Genomic DNA, 15518 nt, shown 5'->3' with positions numbered 1-15518 from the left:
CGACACTGAGACACTGGCAGAGAGTGGCAGAAGAAAGACCGTGATGCACGGGGAGGATGGGACTGGAAGCATTCTTCTCAGATCAGCATATGTGTGTCTTAGTGTGACAGTGCATTGGAGAGGGTGTCTAATGGCTCGTGTCTATGTGCCGGGAAAGGAAAGGAAAGGGAAGGAGAGGGAGGGGCGGCATCAGGGGAGAGGCGAGCGTTGAAGAGAATGAGCGTGCCGCTTAGGAAATGTCACACTGGGAAGATTTGCAGGTTTTGATCCTAGCAAATTAATGCAAAACCCCAGTGCAAGTATTTGATTTGGGAAAACTTTGGGAGCAGACTTGTCTCTTAATAATAATTATTGGGTTTACATTAATTTCCTCCCCCCATTCTCTTCCACAGGAGAGCTGATCACCACTGCCTGTGAGCTGGGGGTAAGTATTAGCTCTATTGTTTAATCAATTCACTCATTAACTCTTAGAAGCATTAAGCAAGTTTAATTAAGCATGGGCAGAAAGCAGATTAATTCAGTTTCAGTCCACAGGTTTCCCCCTTCTTTTCTTTACACTTATTTTACTAAGTTGCAAGTAGAGAATGCTATAATTTGCAACCCGTTTTTCAAATCCAATTAAAGTCAATAGTAAGGCGATGGCTTTTGTAGGCTTTGCCTTATGTACGGTATAAGGCTTATTATATCCACCCCTCTTTTTTGTGTGTGCGTAAGCCGTAAAGAATGAACTAAATCGGGTTAACAGTTATAATAAGTTTTATTATTTAATAAAGTTTATTACGCCGCTGTGATCCTTTTAGGGAGGCTGTGTCGGTGTCACTATGCCAGTAATCCCGCCGTTAGGGCTGCAGTCCGTGTGGCCTGCCCGGCTGACTCGCGGGCCTCCCAAAGGCCTCGCAGGCCACCCCTGTGTCCCGCATGGCCCATTTTTTATCCCAAGAGTTCTTCTCCCCTTTTCTCTCACTCATTTCTTGCGCCTCAGCTATCCCGCACTTTAATCTGTCCTCTCATGTCGTTCTTTCGTACTCAAGTTCACTATTACAACCACAGTGATCCCTCGCTACTTCGCACTTCAAACATCATGCCCTAAGTTCATCGCGGATTTTTTTTTTCAATCTCAAAAATTAAATACAGATGAGCTGTCCCGAGCCGATCTTACTCTCGCTCCTTCCCTCTCCCTGCTCTTTGTTCGTCAGGCAGTGCACTGGAGTTGCTTATTAAAGTTAATGATGATTGACAGATGTTTGGGTTTGAGCTTTCCATTACGCGAACTTCAGAAGCGCCGCACGCGTCAATCATTGTTTAACTTGTTAAACAGTTGCTGTGGCAACTCATTGTAAGTGAGCAGCTCGAGTGATTTGAGTAGACTCACTCAGTGAAGCATTTAATAAAGCCAAGCATTTTTCTACTACTTTATTCTTGTTTAAAAATAATTCAGAGGGACAGTAGCATGTTTAAAACTTATCAAAATTATTATATTGGAAGTGCTTAAAAAACATTTATTAAAATATGTATATGTACAGTATATAGATATATATTTTTCTCCCCAATTATACAAAAAGTGAAAAAACATGTCTGATATGTATCTCTTTCCAATGCTAAATCTGAATAAATACATTGAGCACAATTTTTTGGGGTGGGGGCGCTACTTTGTGGTTTTTAATTTATCATGGCGGGTTCTGGTCCCCATTAACCGCAAAAAACGAGGGATAACTGTATATCAAAATGTTGATATATCATGAAAATTCTTGTATCCCAAATTGTTATCGATATGCTCCTGCCAAGAATCGATATATCATTTTAAAAAGGTGTCACTCTTTGGAAAAAAAAAAAAAAAAGGAGCCAACAAGTTGCTTCCAAAATCTTCCATTAGAATAGTATCTCTGTTAACTCAATGGCTGCCATTAGCCACTCTCACACTGTTGGAACTATCTGCCATTCCTAAGAATCTTTTTGGGGTAAAATTACGTTATTTTGCGTGTTTGCACATGTAGGAACTAGGGAGCAGGAACTCAACTCTGAGGTAGGGCCTCTCAGTGGGGCTAGAGGAACTCGATGACGTTGGTGTTTGATGATTCGCTGGAATCAGTAACTACACCCCTTACATACTTGCGCTTCTTGAGGAGCCGCCATATTTAAAAAAAACAACACTGTACTAAATCGGTGTGCTTTTCCAGTCTTGTCGTTCGACGCTGGTTTAACTCGCTGATGGAGACTACTCCGTTCAAACATGCAAGAATTGCCGCTGTGTCTTCGACAGTCTCCATTTTGTTGTTTTCTGTTCAGCTGATTTTTTGTGGGTTTTTTTTTGTTATTGATTTTGAGTCCTTTCCTATTCATTTGGGGACATTCTTGAGTCACTTCCTTTTTAGGAACCCAAAATCAACAGGAAGTGACCTATAAATGCCCCAAAATCCACAAGAAGTTGACCATAAATGCCCCAAAAGGAAAAGGAAGTGACCGAAATTTAACTCATTGGCTGCTACTGACAGCAATAAACGTCCAATTCTTTTGAAGTAGGAGGATGGCGGTGCATTCGTTCAATCGCTGCCATCCCTCCCACTTTAAATGGGTTAGACGGCTACAAGTTATAAACTCATTTCAATTCACAGCAGAAGGATGAAAATTGCTTGTTTTTCTGTTTATTTGTTGGATTCTAGGATATTGTATTATATCCATATTGTATTGTATTGTATCGATAGTTGTTGTATCACCATACAGTGAGGTTATCGTGAGCCTTATAGCGCATATCGTATCGTGAGGTACCCAGAGGTTCCCACCGCTATATTGTATGGTGTGGTCCTCTTAATAAAATAACAAAACTCATCAGTGGATACCTGTTCCCCCCTTGTATGATTGATTCCTGTGTGGATTATTTAGAGTTGAAGTTTTAGAGTGGGAGGGGCAAATGAACGTTCGTTTGTTTGAAACCAGAGCATTCGCAGCCAGTCTTTCCGAATTTTCAGTCTTTCCGATTCGTTTGAACTGGGAGGGTTAGGGTTGAGGGTTAGGATTGAATGAACTTACTCATTCGCTGCCATCCCTCCCAATTCAAACGGATTGGACGTCTATGGCGATCAATGGAAACCAATGAGTGTAATTTTGGGCCATTTCAAGTCATTTACAGTTGATTTTTAGTTTCTTCCTTTGGGTTACCGAACAAGTAGTGAACCATAAATGCCCCAAAATCAACAGGAAGTTGTTAGGGGTGCGTGAGCAGGAGGGGATCCTAGAGCAGACAAACTGGTTGTGACGATTTATTTTTATTAGTGAGCACAGGAGGGAACATGGCGGGTGTTGATCGTTCTGATCGCGATAGTTGGGCCGGCGTGAGACATGGAAGCTCGGGAGGAGACAGGCGCTAAGTCTGACAAGGAGCGCGCATAAAACAAGACCTGAAGCGAGGGCAAATAATTGTGAGCCGGTTATCAGAGCTATCGTGAAGGATTGCGAGATACAACTGACGTAGTAGACAGACGAGTTGATCGGGCGACGAGATGGCAGCGTCCGCTGGCTTTTAAGGATGGCTGATGGTTATTGCCCGCACCTGTGGCCGCTCCACCCGTCCAAACTTGTATTCAGAAGTTCCTGACCCTAATTATTATGGTTATTACTAGAGCTGGGAATCTTTGGGCACCTAACGATTCGATTACGATTACGATTCAGAGGCTCCGATTCGATTATAAAACGATTATTGATGCACCCCCCCCTCCTTTTTTAATTTTTTAATTTTTATTTTTTTAAATTAAATGTTTTGTACATTAGTTCCAAAATTGTTCAAAAATCCTCTCAGGCTAAACCAAACTACTATTTCAGTATCAAGTTAACATATAGCAGTAAACAAATATACAAAATAACAGTAGATAAAAAACTCCAGTCCCCATTCTGTAACAGCAGCTTTAAACTACATTCAATTAATTTAATGTTGTGAATCAACTGTTAAAGTTGTTAAAATTGCTCCCGTTATTCCATAATTTCCCTTTTGTCTACTTTCGACATGTGAAAGTTTTAAAACTATTTTAAAAGATAGATTCAAGTCAATATTTTACCGATTTAGGAGTATTTTAGATAAAAAGTTATTTAGGCTTGCTTGGAAGGTTCGCTACAATAGCCTTGCAGGGAAGTGTACTGCTTTAAGATGGCGGCCGTTTACTAACGGCCGCATCTAGCTTTTTGTAGATGTGCTGCTCACGCTACCGAATCAATGGTGCATGTAGTCCTATATAAATGATATCTACCATTACATTATGTGGATGACGTACTTTATAGCAGCTTTTCGGCAGCAGTCAGGTATGTTGTCGGTTTTTTTTTATCTCTTGGCATGAGTTGAGCTAGAGTCGTGAGTTGAGCATTGGCATTACCCGAGGGGCCGGGTAATGAGAAGCATGATGTTTAGCTACTCTCGCTGCGTTCTTCCTCGTTGCGCCCCAAAGACCGCGCGGCGCGCTGAGTGTGTTGCTTTACTTGGCATATTTCAATAATCGGAATTTGGATGTTTGTGAATCGTTCTCGAATCTTCCATGGCCGAATCGCGAATAAGAATCGGAAATTTTGCACACCTCTAGTTATTACATTCTCTAGGTATGTTTTCTGACTGTGACATTTTGTTTCCAAAGCTCACCCAAGGGTTGTGGTATGGTTCCATAGATTGACCAGCAAAGTAGTCAAACTCACCTTTCTGCAATGTCTTCATTTGAAGCGTCGCCCCTTCTTTCCGCCTGTGTGACTCGTGTTATCTGTGCCAGGAAATGAATCTGTCTTTAATGACTGAGTCTTTATCTGGGCGAAGGAGACTTAGCGGCTAATTGCTGTGATTGCTGAGATTCCCCCAGACGTGAGCGACTGCGACTTTTGGGGGCGGGGGTGGGCCAAGATCACGTGTCGTGTTGCGTGCTCTCGGGAGCTGCGCTGTCCTTGGGAAGAGGTCAAAGGAGGACAAGTAAAAAGCGCAGGAGGAGAAAATGCTGTTGGTGTCATTCATTTTCAGGAATTGATCTCACACCAACCACTCGTACATAAAGGTCAACCGATACTTTCAGCATCGTATCTGATATTACTTTAGCAAGGTTTTGGCTTTTATTTCACTTCAGGTCTCTGTATTAGTGACTGATTGAAATGGCCTCACTTTCCTAATGAGAAGGTGAATTCACAATACAGAGATCAGTCAAATTCTGATTAATGGTTAATTGATTGAATTGCTTATCATCCTTCCACGGATCTTGATTGTGCTTTCGTCAGAAGGAGGAATAGCAAGTTCTTTAACAATACAAAGGTAACAAATGAAATAATTTTGTATTTTGTTTAGAGCTGAAACGAATACTCGAGCAACTTGAGTAACTCGAGTTTAAAAACTGATCCGAGTAATTTTATTCACCTCGAGTAATCATTTATTTTGACAGCTCTAAGCATCACGTTTTGCTTGGATTACTTTTAATGCGGGACAACGCGCTGATGTCACGTGCGTAGAGGAAGAGGAACTTGCATCAGCCGACAGCCGCTACAAACGACGCCGACGTTGCTAAATACTAGCTTGCACGATGCTATGTTGATAGCAGGTAGCGTCTGTTGATTCTCATAGAGATCACATGTATGTCGAACGAGATGTGAAATGACAGACTTGGCCGCATCTGGGCAGCGTTAGTAAACAGCCGCCATCTTAAAGCAGTAGAGCGCTACGCGCTAATAAAGAGCTAAGCGCTAATAAATAAGATTAACGTTACTGTCACTAGCTCACGTAACGTTAGCCCTGCGGAGGCAAGGTTCCTATTAATTATGACCACTGTCGATGCGTGGCTAACGTGTCTTACATACAGGCTTTAACATAACATAGCGTTGTGGAGTGATGAGGGTGTAAAATAAAAACTCAATAATGCTAACTATCAATTTTAGCTCAGTAGTCATTGCTGGATAAAACACCAAGTAGCACTGGTCCCTAATGTGGTCCAATACAGCCTGTATCATACATTTATTTTGAACAGTGCAAAAACTCAAAATCCAATCAGGACTTACAGTTTAGACTTAAAACTTAACTAGAACTTAAAAATGGCTTGGCACAAATAGAAATTCAATTGAAACACGTGGGAAAAAATCCTTACTTTTAAGTGATGTGTGTTATCAAGCGTAACGGCATTTTTAGGTATATACAGTATGTATATATATTAGGGCTGTCAAAATTATCGCGTTAACGCGCGGTAATTATTTTTTAAAATTAATCACGTTAAAATATTTGACGCAATTAACGCACATGTCCAACTCAGACAGTATTCTGCCTTTTGGTAAGTTTTAAAGCAAGGTTTTTTGTAGAGCTGAAACGAATACTCGAGTAACTCGAGTTTAAAAACTGATCCGAGTAATTTTATTCACCTCGAGTAATCGTTTATTTTGACAGCTCTAAGCATCACGTTTTGCTCGGACTACTTTTAATGCGGGACAACGCGCTGATGTCACGTGCGTAGAGGAAGAAGCAAAAAAAAAAAAACTTACTGCAGCCGACAACCGCTACAAACGACACAGACGTTGCTAAATACTAGCCCGCTCATGCTATGTTAGTTGCAGGTAGCGTCCAATGAGTCTTATAGAGATCACATGTATGTTGAAATAGATGCACAGTGACACACTAGGCCGCGTCTGGGCAGCGTTAGCAAACAGCCGCCATCTTAAAGCAGTAGAGCGCTAAGCGCTAATAAAGAGCGCTAAGCGCTAATATATAAGATTAACGTTACTGTCACTACTAGCTCACCTTACTTTAGCACTGCGGAGGGCTAGGTTTCAATTAATTAAGACCGCTTTCGATGCGTGGCTAACGTGTCTTACATACAGGCTTTAACATAACATAGCGTTGTGGAGTGATGAGGGTGTCAAATAAAAACTCAATAATGCTAACTATCAATTTTAGCTCAGTAGTCATTGCTGGATAAAACACCAAGTAGCACTAGTCCCTAATGTGCTCCAATACAGCCTGTATCATACATTTATTTTGAACAGTGCAAAAACTCAAAATCCTATCAGGACTTACAGTTTAGACTAACTTAAAACTTAACTAGAACTTAAAAATGGCTTGACACAAATAGAAATTTAATTGAAAAACGTGGGGAAAAATCCTAACTTTTAAGTGATGTGTGTTATCAAGCGTAAAGGCATTTTTAGGTGTGTTTATATATATATATAAAATATATATATACATATATACTTTTTAAAAATAAGATCTAAAGGTTTTTTGAGTGAAAGCAGTGAATTAGTCATTTTTTAAAATTCTAGTTACATCTGAGATGCAATTGTTGGCTGTTTTCAACAATATACATCAAAAATAAAGACATTGATTGACTGAAAATGATAAAATGTCTTGTTTTCTCATGTATATCTATAATTGCTCTTCACCTAAAAATATATTTGTTTTATCCGATTACTCGATTAATCGATAGAATTTTCAGTCGATTACTCGATTACTAAAATATTCGATAGCTGCAGCCCTAGTTTTTTGTGCTGTCTAACAGCAAACTCTTGTGGTCGCTTTGCGACATGGTTTATTGCTTTCTTGCCAGTTCAATATGGCTGCACGACATCTCGGGCTGATGCCTACGTGGTAATGTTGTGCTTATATGATCCTTGGACATGATTTGTCCTTAAGTATGGTTGTTGTAAAGAATGTACATATTATGTTAGTAAGCGAAATGTTATATTTTTTGTATGAGACGCTTTTTGTTTATGTTTAGTGAACCTGTATTGCGTGCTAAGCTAACGTTGTTGCTAATGCAATGCTTGTGTACTTTTTTGGGAGTTTTACTACCGTCTAAAGAGGACAATGGTTTGAGGCCATTTTATTAATAAATCAGATGAAAAAGGAAGAAGTCTGATTATTAAGGCGTCGTTCACTAGCTTTGGAAAAAGTAGACGCTTCGGAGTGAGGACAGCATAGACAGATTTAAATGACAGTAGAGTGAAATGCCCACTACAGTCCTTATGTACTGTATGTTGAATATATATATCCATCTTGTGTCTTATCTTTCCATTCCAACAATTTATTTTACAGAATATATATATAATTTACGGAAAAATATGGCATATTTTATAGATGGTTTGAATTGCGATTAATTGCGATTAATTACGATTAATTAATTTTTAAGCTGTAATTAACTCGATTAAAAATTTTAATCGTTTGACAGCCCTAATATATATATATATATATATTTTTTTTTTTTTTTTTTAAGATCTAAAGGTTTTTTGAGTGAAAGCAGTGAATTAGTCTTTTTTTTTTTTTTTTTAATTCTAGTTGCATCTGAGATGCAATTGTTGGCTGTTTTCAACAATATGCATCGAAAATAAAGACATTGATTGACTGAAAATGGTTCATGATTAGATGAAATGTCTTGTTTTCTCATGTATATTTATAATTGCTCTTCACCTAAAAATATATTTGTTTTATCCGGTTACTTGATTAATCGATAGAATTTTCAGTCGATTACTCGATTACTAAAATATTTGATAGCTGCAGCCCTAATTTTGTTTAAGAAATGGTAAATGGTGTTATACTTGTATAGCGCTTTTCCACCTTTCAAGGCGCTCAAAGCGCTTTACACTACATTGCAATCTACCTACTGGTGATGCAGCACCAGGAGCAATGTGGGGTTCAGTATCTTGCTCAAGGATACTTAGACGAGTTCATCAGGGCAGATAATCGAACCCACAACCTCTGGGTTGGGGGACAACCACTCTACCACTGAGTCACGCCATCCCCCAGAAAACACAGTTTGGTTTTCTTCCTATTCCATTTCTGGTATTACACTATAGTGACCATAATTGATTTAATGATCAATCATGGTGCTATAACAAAAAAAACAAACAAACACCTAGTACTGGTACAGTGTTGTTAAATTACTTTCGAAAAGTCCCAACAACCAGGGCAAACATAGCACAAACAAATGGCACCACTTCGGGATGAACATTGCCCATGCCCATTTTGTAGTAAATGGGGTGCTGCAAGTGACATAATCACTCGAAATTAATATCTCATGCCCGCCTTTTACTGCAAAACAGACCCGAAGTGGTGCAGTTCGTTTGTGCTACGTTTGCGCTAGTTGTTAGGAAACTCCTTGGGAGAGTTGGTACGGTCCGTCAGCTGCGGGAGCTAGGATACGGAAGAGCTGCGACTCACTTCATCACTCGAAATTAGTATTTCACGATCTATAAAACGATAGCAGTACAAAGGAAATGTTTTACAGCACAAATGAATGGCACCATTGCGGCTCCGTTCCGCCGTTCCGTCTCAGATGGACCTATAAAAGAAATCTAAACATCTCAAAATCGATAGGAGCACAAACAGAACTTTTTACATCACAAACGATTGACATCATTTTTATATAAATTTCCGTGTGACTTCATGGAGGTACCATAAGGCCTTTAGACAATGAGAAAATTTAAAGCATTACATTCAAAGTTACAGCAAAAAGTAGTTTCCTTATGTAACGAAACGAATGTATGGGCGTTAGTTTCTGCACTGCAGATGACTTTTCATGACCTAAGAGCGATGCAGCTTTTGATAATGCACAAAAATGTACAGAAATAGTAAGTGAAAATGTTTTACCAGTCAAAATATTGCCACCCTTTCCGTAATCTTCTGCTCTCTAAACTAAATGTTTTGTCAGCAAATACGTATTTTATGTCCTCACATCATTTAATGTCATTTCTGACGCTTCTGTTTGTGTGTCTAGGTGGCTCACCCTCCCGGATATCCGCTTTTCACTCTGTTATCGCGCCTGGCTATGTGTCTTTTGCCCACACTCTCACCAGCTCACAGTATCAACCTAATGACCAGCTTGCTGGGGGCAGTGGCATGTGGCATCCTCTGCATGACTGTATGCAGGTAGGCCCTTGTATATGCATATAAAAAATCCATTTATTTTAATTAAATTAAGATTCATTAAACGTAATTAATATTTACAAATAATTAAAGATACACGATAATATCGGTCACCGATAATTATCGGCCGATAATGGCAATTATGACGTCACACAGATAATCCAGATAATAAAAAAATTCAACCGATAATGCAATCCGATAATTATATACTTGATTTTGCCTCCAAATGTGCTCAACCGAAGAATTCAGCACGCCGCCTCCTCAACCCCTCCCCTCTCTGAAGCCCCTGAGGGAGGAGGGGTTGAGGAGGCGGAGTTACAAGACAAGAAGTAGTTGAATATTATGGCGGCTGTTACTAAAAAAACGACGCTCTCGCCATCTGCGAAACATGTACCGTACAAGTTCCACGAGGCAGAAAGAACGCGCCCTCATTCAAAACCACTAACCCAGCAGCCATTTAAAACTGCATCACAAAGAATTTTGGAACATATACGAGGCTGCTGCTAGCAGGAATGCTAAAGCTATTGTAAACACTAAGCTAAACTACAGGGCTTGTGACGATACAGAGTCGGGCTGTTTGGGAATGCAGCCCAAGGCGGGTGGTAAATTCCGACGGAGCCCGCCGCTTTGGCCAGTCCGGCAGGCCGCTATGGCGAGGCGGGGCCGAGCCCGGTTCCCCGGCCTCTGGACCTCCGGCGAACACCCCGGTTTCTCGAGCGTTCCCCCACGGCGTGCGAGCAGAGCCAGGACCCGAATACGCCGCGGCGAACCGGCCGGGGCGGGCGGGCGGATTATCCGGTACGAATGTAGCTGCCGCCGAGACGAGACACAGTTTTTTTTTTTTTACCTTAACGACACGAGAACCAAAGCCCTGGATAAAAGAAATAATGCAGTTTATACGACCACCATTCTTCATGAAAAAGTGATGTCCGGTAAGCAAGCTTATCATGACGGCACAGTGGTTATAAGATAATTTAAACATGGAGAAAACGAAGTCAGCCAGTCAATAATGCATTCAGAATGTGAAATGACGAGCGGTCAGATGACTTTGTAACGCTGCCTTTATTTTCGGCTTAATAAAACTCAGGCACAAAACAACACGCACACGGATGCGAGCGCAAACTCCGTCCAAATAGTACTGCCGTGTAGCAGTTTAGCTGCTGTAACGCAAATGTCGTGAAAGCCGCAAATGTAAACAAAGCGCTGCAGAATGGGTACATGACATCTCGCTCTTTTGAGGTAATCATTTTCACAGTGTGCAACAAAGCATATGACATTAGCAATCACTTTTCAAATTATTTATCTTATTTCTTTGCTCAATTACAGTCACAGTAGATAATCAAATTCTTAAATCAATATTCTGTAGCCACAAATATTATTCAAAAGCTTTCCTTCTTCAAGTTTTTTTTTTTTTTTTTTAGGATTAAGTATAATAATGTATTGCTTAAAACAAGGCTGTTAAGATTATTTTCAGCTAGCTATTTTTCTTCCAAGAAATCTGAGAGAAATACACTTGAAGCGATGGCAGATAATTTCACTTATTGCCAATAGATTTACACTTAAAACTGACTAGTTTTAAGGAGGTGTGTTTTGCAGCGGATTAATGTTATATATGTTAGGAATGGCTTACTTTTAAACGCATTTTTGTGCAACTTAGGTATTTACTCTGTAAGTAATTGTTGCCAAAGGTTTACCATTACACAATGTCAGACAATCTGTCATTATTTAGATGTTTAAATTGACGACTTGTTCATACATTGTGTTGAAAAAAAGAGCGATAAATTATATTTTTGCACAGTAATATTTTCTTTTGTGTATACTTTAAAATTTTACATAAATCTTTTAATAGAATTATCGGCTTGACATTATCGGTTATCGGTTGGAATGAGGAGGAAATTATCGGTTATCGGTATCGGTTGAAAAATGCATTATCGTGCATCACTACAAATAATTAATATTTAAATTCCATTTCTTTATGTTTATTGAAGTGTTATCAGCATCATGAATATTAAAAATGAAATATTTCACTCTGTGAAGTAGGGGTGTGACAAAATATCGAAATGGTGATATATCATACGTTTTAATCCCAAAAGGTTATCGAAATCCTCCCGCCAAGGTTTCGAGATATCGTTTATGGTGGTGTCACTGTTTCAAAAAATAGATAAATAAAAATCTTCCTCTAGAATAGTGTCTCTTTTAATTCATTGGCTGCCACTGACAGCGCGAGACGCCCAATCCATTTAGACTGGGAGGGGCGAATGAACATTCGTTAGTTCGCAACCAGAGCATTCGCAGCGGGGCATTTACAGCTCACTTTCTGTTCATTTTTGGTGACTTTACAGGTCACATCCAGTCTATTTGGAGTCACTTCCTATTAGGCATGTGCCGGTTACTGGTTTCAAGGTACCGTGGTATTAAAACGTCACGGTTTCAAAACCATTCAAATTTTCTGTCACACCATATAGTACGGTATTAGCTATTTTTCATGTCCCAAAAATACAGCGAGAAATGGCAGGGAGTGGTCACCCGTCCCCCTCCGGTTGTTGCTGTGTCCATCAGTGATGCTACTCTGCGCTATAGACTGGAGTTGAAACAATGGCTAAAGGTGGTAAGCTTTTTCCTTCATAAAAAAAACAAAATCGCTTGTACGGGAGTATTTTGGCTAACGAAAAGAAGCAGACGGCCGTAGATTAGAGGAGGAAGGACATCCCACATGCAAAACTTTCTTGCGGAGTGTGGCTGCAAAGTGGGGCAACACCTCAAACTTGATTTCATATTTACGTACCTATCATCTGTCACTTTATACAAAATTGAAGGTAAGTAAACGCTGTCATTTATGTTTCCCTCCAGCTAAGAGGATTCTCTCCAGTGTGTTTGGTGTGTCTAGCGATGGTAAAACAAATACAGCTAACCGGGTTCCTCTCTACCATTAGGCAACTTTTCTAAAGTTTTCCGCACTAGTGTACTTGCCAACAGTTCCGGATTGTGCTGGACAACCCGCAATACAGTATAGGAAGTTCCGATTGGTACCGCCGCTGCCGACGGAACCAATCTGAACTTCCTTTATTACGGGTTTCGCCCGCACAAAAAAAATCCCGTTCAATGGAAAAAAGTTTTTTTAATTTTATTTTTAACCTATACATCTCCAAAGAACTCATCATACCGTCAAAATCTCATACCAGCACATGCCTACTGCCTATATATCTGTGGAGATTCATTGGTCACTTCCTGTTTTGTAACCCAAAATCAACAGGAAGTGATCCATTAATGCCCCAAAATGAACGAAAAATCAACAGCAAATGACCTGAGATCAGTGTTGTTAATCCTACTTTTAAAAAGTAATTGATTATAGTTACAAATTACTTCTCCCAAAAAGTAATTGTGTTAGTAACTCAGTTACCTGAATGTAAGAGTAATTAGTTACTTGGCAAAGTAAATGGTGATAACTTTCATGTTTTGTTTTTTTCCCTCAAAAAAAAAAAAAAAAGTTTAAAAGGTTTTTGGGACAATTGGCCTTAGCCCAATTCTCTACCCTAATTTACCCTTTACCCTGAATCAACCATTAAAAGTTAAAAAAAAATTGCTCCCATTATTGCATTAGTTACCTTCTGTCTACTTTTGACATGTGGAAGTTTTAAAACTGTTTCATCATTTAAAGATAGATTCAAGATTTTGCCGATTTAGGAGTATCTTCGATAAAAAGTTATTTAGGTTTGCTAGGAAGGTTCTCTACAACTGAGCCTTCCTAAGAAGTCTACTGCTTTAAGATGGCGGCTGTTTCCAACGCATCTACTTCCTGTACTGTACATGTTGCTAACGCTGCCATGTCATTTCCCATCGAGTTTATATGTATATGTGTATATGTGTATTAGAGCTGGGAATCTTTGGGCACCTAACGATTCGATTACGATTACGATTCAGAGGCTCCGATTCGATTATAAAACGATTATTGATGCACCCCGCTCCTTTTTTTTTTTTTTTTTTTAATGTTTTGTACATTAGTTCCAAAATTGTTCAAAAATACTCTCAGGCTAAACCAAACTACTATTTCAGTATCAAGTTAACATATAGCTGTAAAAAAATATACAAAAATAACAGTAAATAAAAAACTCTAGTCCCCATTCTATATCAGCAGCTTTAAACTACATTCAATTATTTTAATGTTGTGAATCAACCGTTAAAGTTGTTAAAATTGCTCCCGTCATTCCATAATTTCCCTTTTGTTTACTTTCGACATGTGAAAGTTTTAAAACTATTTTAAAGATAGATTCAAGTCAATATTTTACCGATTTAGGAGTATTTTAGATAAAAAGTTAATTAGGTTTGTCTGGAAGGTTCGCTACAACAGCCTTGCAGGGAAGTGTACTGCTTTAAGATGGCGGCCGTTTACTACGCCCGCATCTAGCTTTTTGTTGCTGTGCTGCTAACGCCACCGAATCTATACTGCATCTAGTCCTATATAAATGATATCTACCGTAACATGTGGTTGCCACTGGATGTACTTTGTAGCAGCTTTTCGGCAGCAGTCAGGCATGTTGTTGTGTTTTTTTTTATAACGTGGCATGAGTTGAGCTACAGCCGTGAGTTGAGCATTGGCATTACCCGACGGGCCGGGTAATGAGAAGCATGATGTTTAGCTACTCTCGCTCCGTTCTTCCTCATTGCTCCCGAAGACCGCGCGGCGCGCTGAGTGTGTTGTAGTTCCGCTTTACTTGGCATATTTCAATAATCGGAATTTGGATGTTTGTGAATCGTTCTCGAATCTTCCACGGCCGAATCTACCATGTCTACCATATCTACCATATCATGTGGGCGTAGTTTGTAGGCTATCGGCTACAGTCAGGTATTATTGGAGCCACCTAGCATCGCGTTTGCTCGGCGTCACAACTTTTTTGCCTCCTCCCCACTCCTGCTCTGTCGTCTCGGTGAGTCAGTCTCCCTCAGACTTTTCTCGCGTCATTCACGTATGTAACGCATAGTAACGCACGCCTTTCCATCCTCAGTAACGGTAACGGCGTTGCCAAGATGAGAAAAGTAATTAATTAGATAGCTCACTACTGGAAAAAAATAACGCCGTTAGTAATCCCGTTATATTCTAACGCCGTTATTAACAACACTGCATGAGATGCCCCAAAATTAGAATAGAATGGACTTTGTCATTACACGTAGTACAATCATGAGAGTAAAATTAGCAACTCCCTTCCAGTGCAATGCATAATAAATTGAAGTCATAAATTACAATCAAATTATTAAAAAGAGAAAAAAACCCCCACAAAGACTGTAGAAAATTGTAAAGGAGATAGTGTTGATTTGGGATGCCCCGATCCGATCACGTGATCAGAAATATCTCTAAAATATGCCATATTTTTCTGTAAATTATTGTTGGAATGGAAAGATAAGTCACACGACAGATATATACATACAACATACTGTACATAAGTACTGTATTTGTTTATTATAACAATAAATCCACAAATGGCATTATTAACATTCTTTCTGTTAAAGTGATCCATGGATAGAAAGACTTGTAGTTCTTAAAAGATAATTGTTATAGTTGGAAGTTATAGTAATTTTATATTAAAACCCATCTTCATGTTTTTGTTGTAATAAAATTTGTAAAATTTTCAATCAAAAGTAGAGTTAATATAATAATAATAAGAAG

At 39.3% G+C, this 15518-nt stretch overlaps 1 protein-coding gene across 3 annotated transcripts in view; it reads left to right on the top strand.

The window, feature by feature from the left end:
- The window catches only part of tmem260 (transmembrane protein 260), a 131037-nt gene that overhangs the window by 19586 nt on the left and 95933 nt on the right, over nt 1-15518 (top strand). For all 3 annotated transcript variants that reach the window (XM_057858894.1, XM_057858893.1, XM_057858892.1), the window contains exons 2-3: nt 393-424; nt 9708-9859. In XM_057858894.1, coding sequence (XP_057714877.1) covers nt 393-424; nt 9708-9859 — 184 coding nt within the window. The remainder of the gene's footprint in view (nt 1-392; nt 425-9707; nt 9860-15518) is intronic.

Source organism: Corythoichthys intestinalis, chromosome 15 (assembly GCF_030265065.1).
Source record: "Corythoichthys intestinalis isolate RoL2023-P3 chromosome 15, ASM3026506v1, whole genome shotgun sequence".
Taxonomy (NCBI): domain Eukaryota; kingdom Metazoa; phylum Chordata; class Actinopteri; order Syngnathiformes; family Syngnathidae; genus Corythoichthys; species Corythoichthys intestinalis.
The sequence above is the reverse complement of the archived record's forward strand: the minus strand, read 5'-3'. Positions and strand labels throughout refer to the sequence as shown.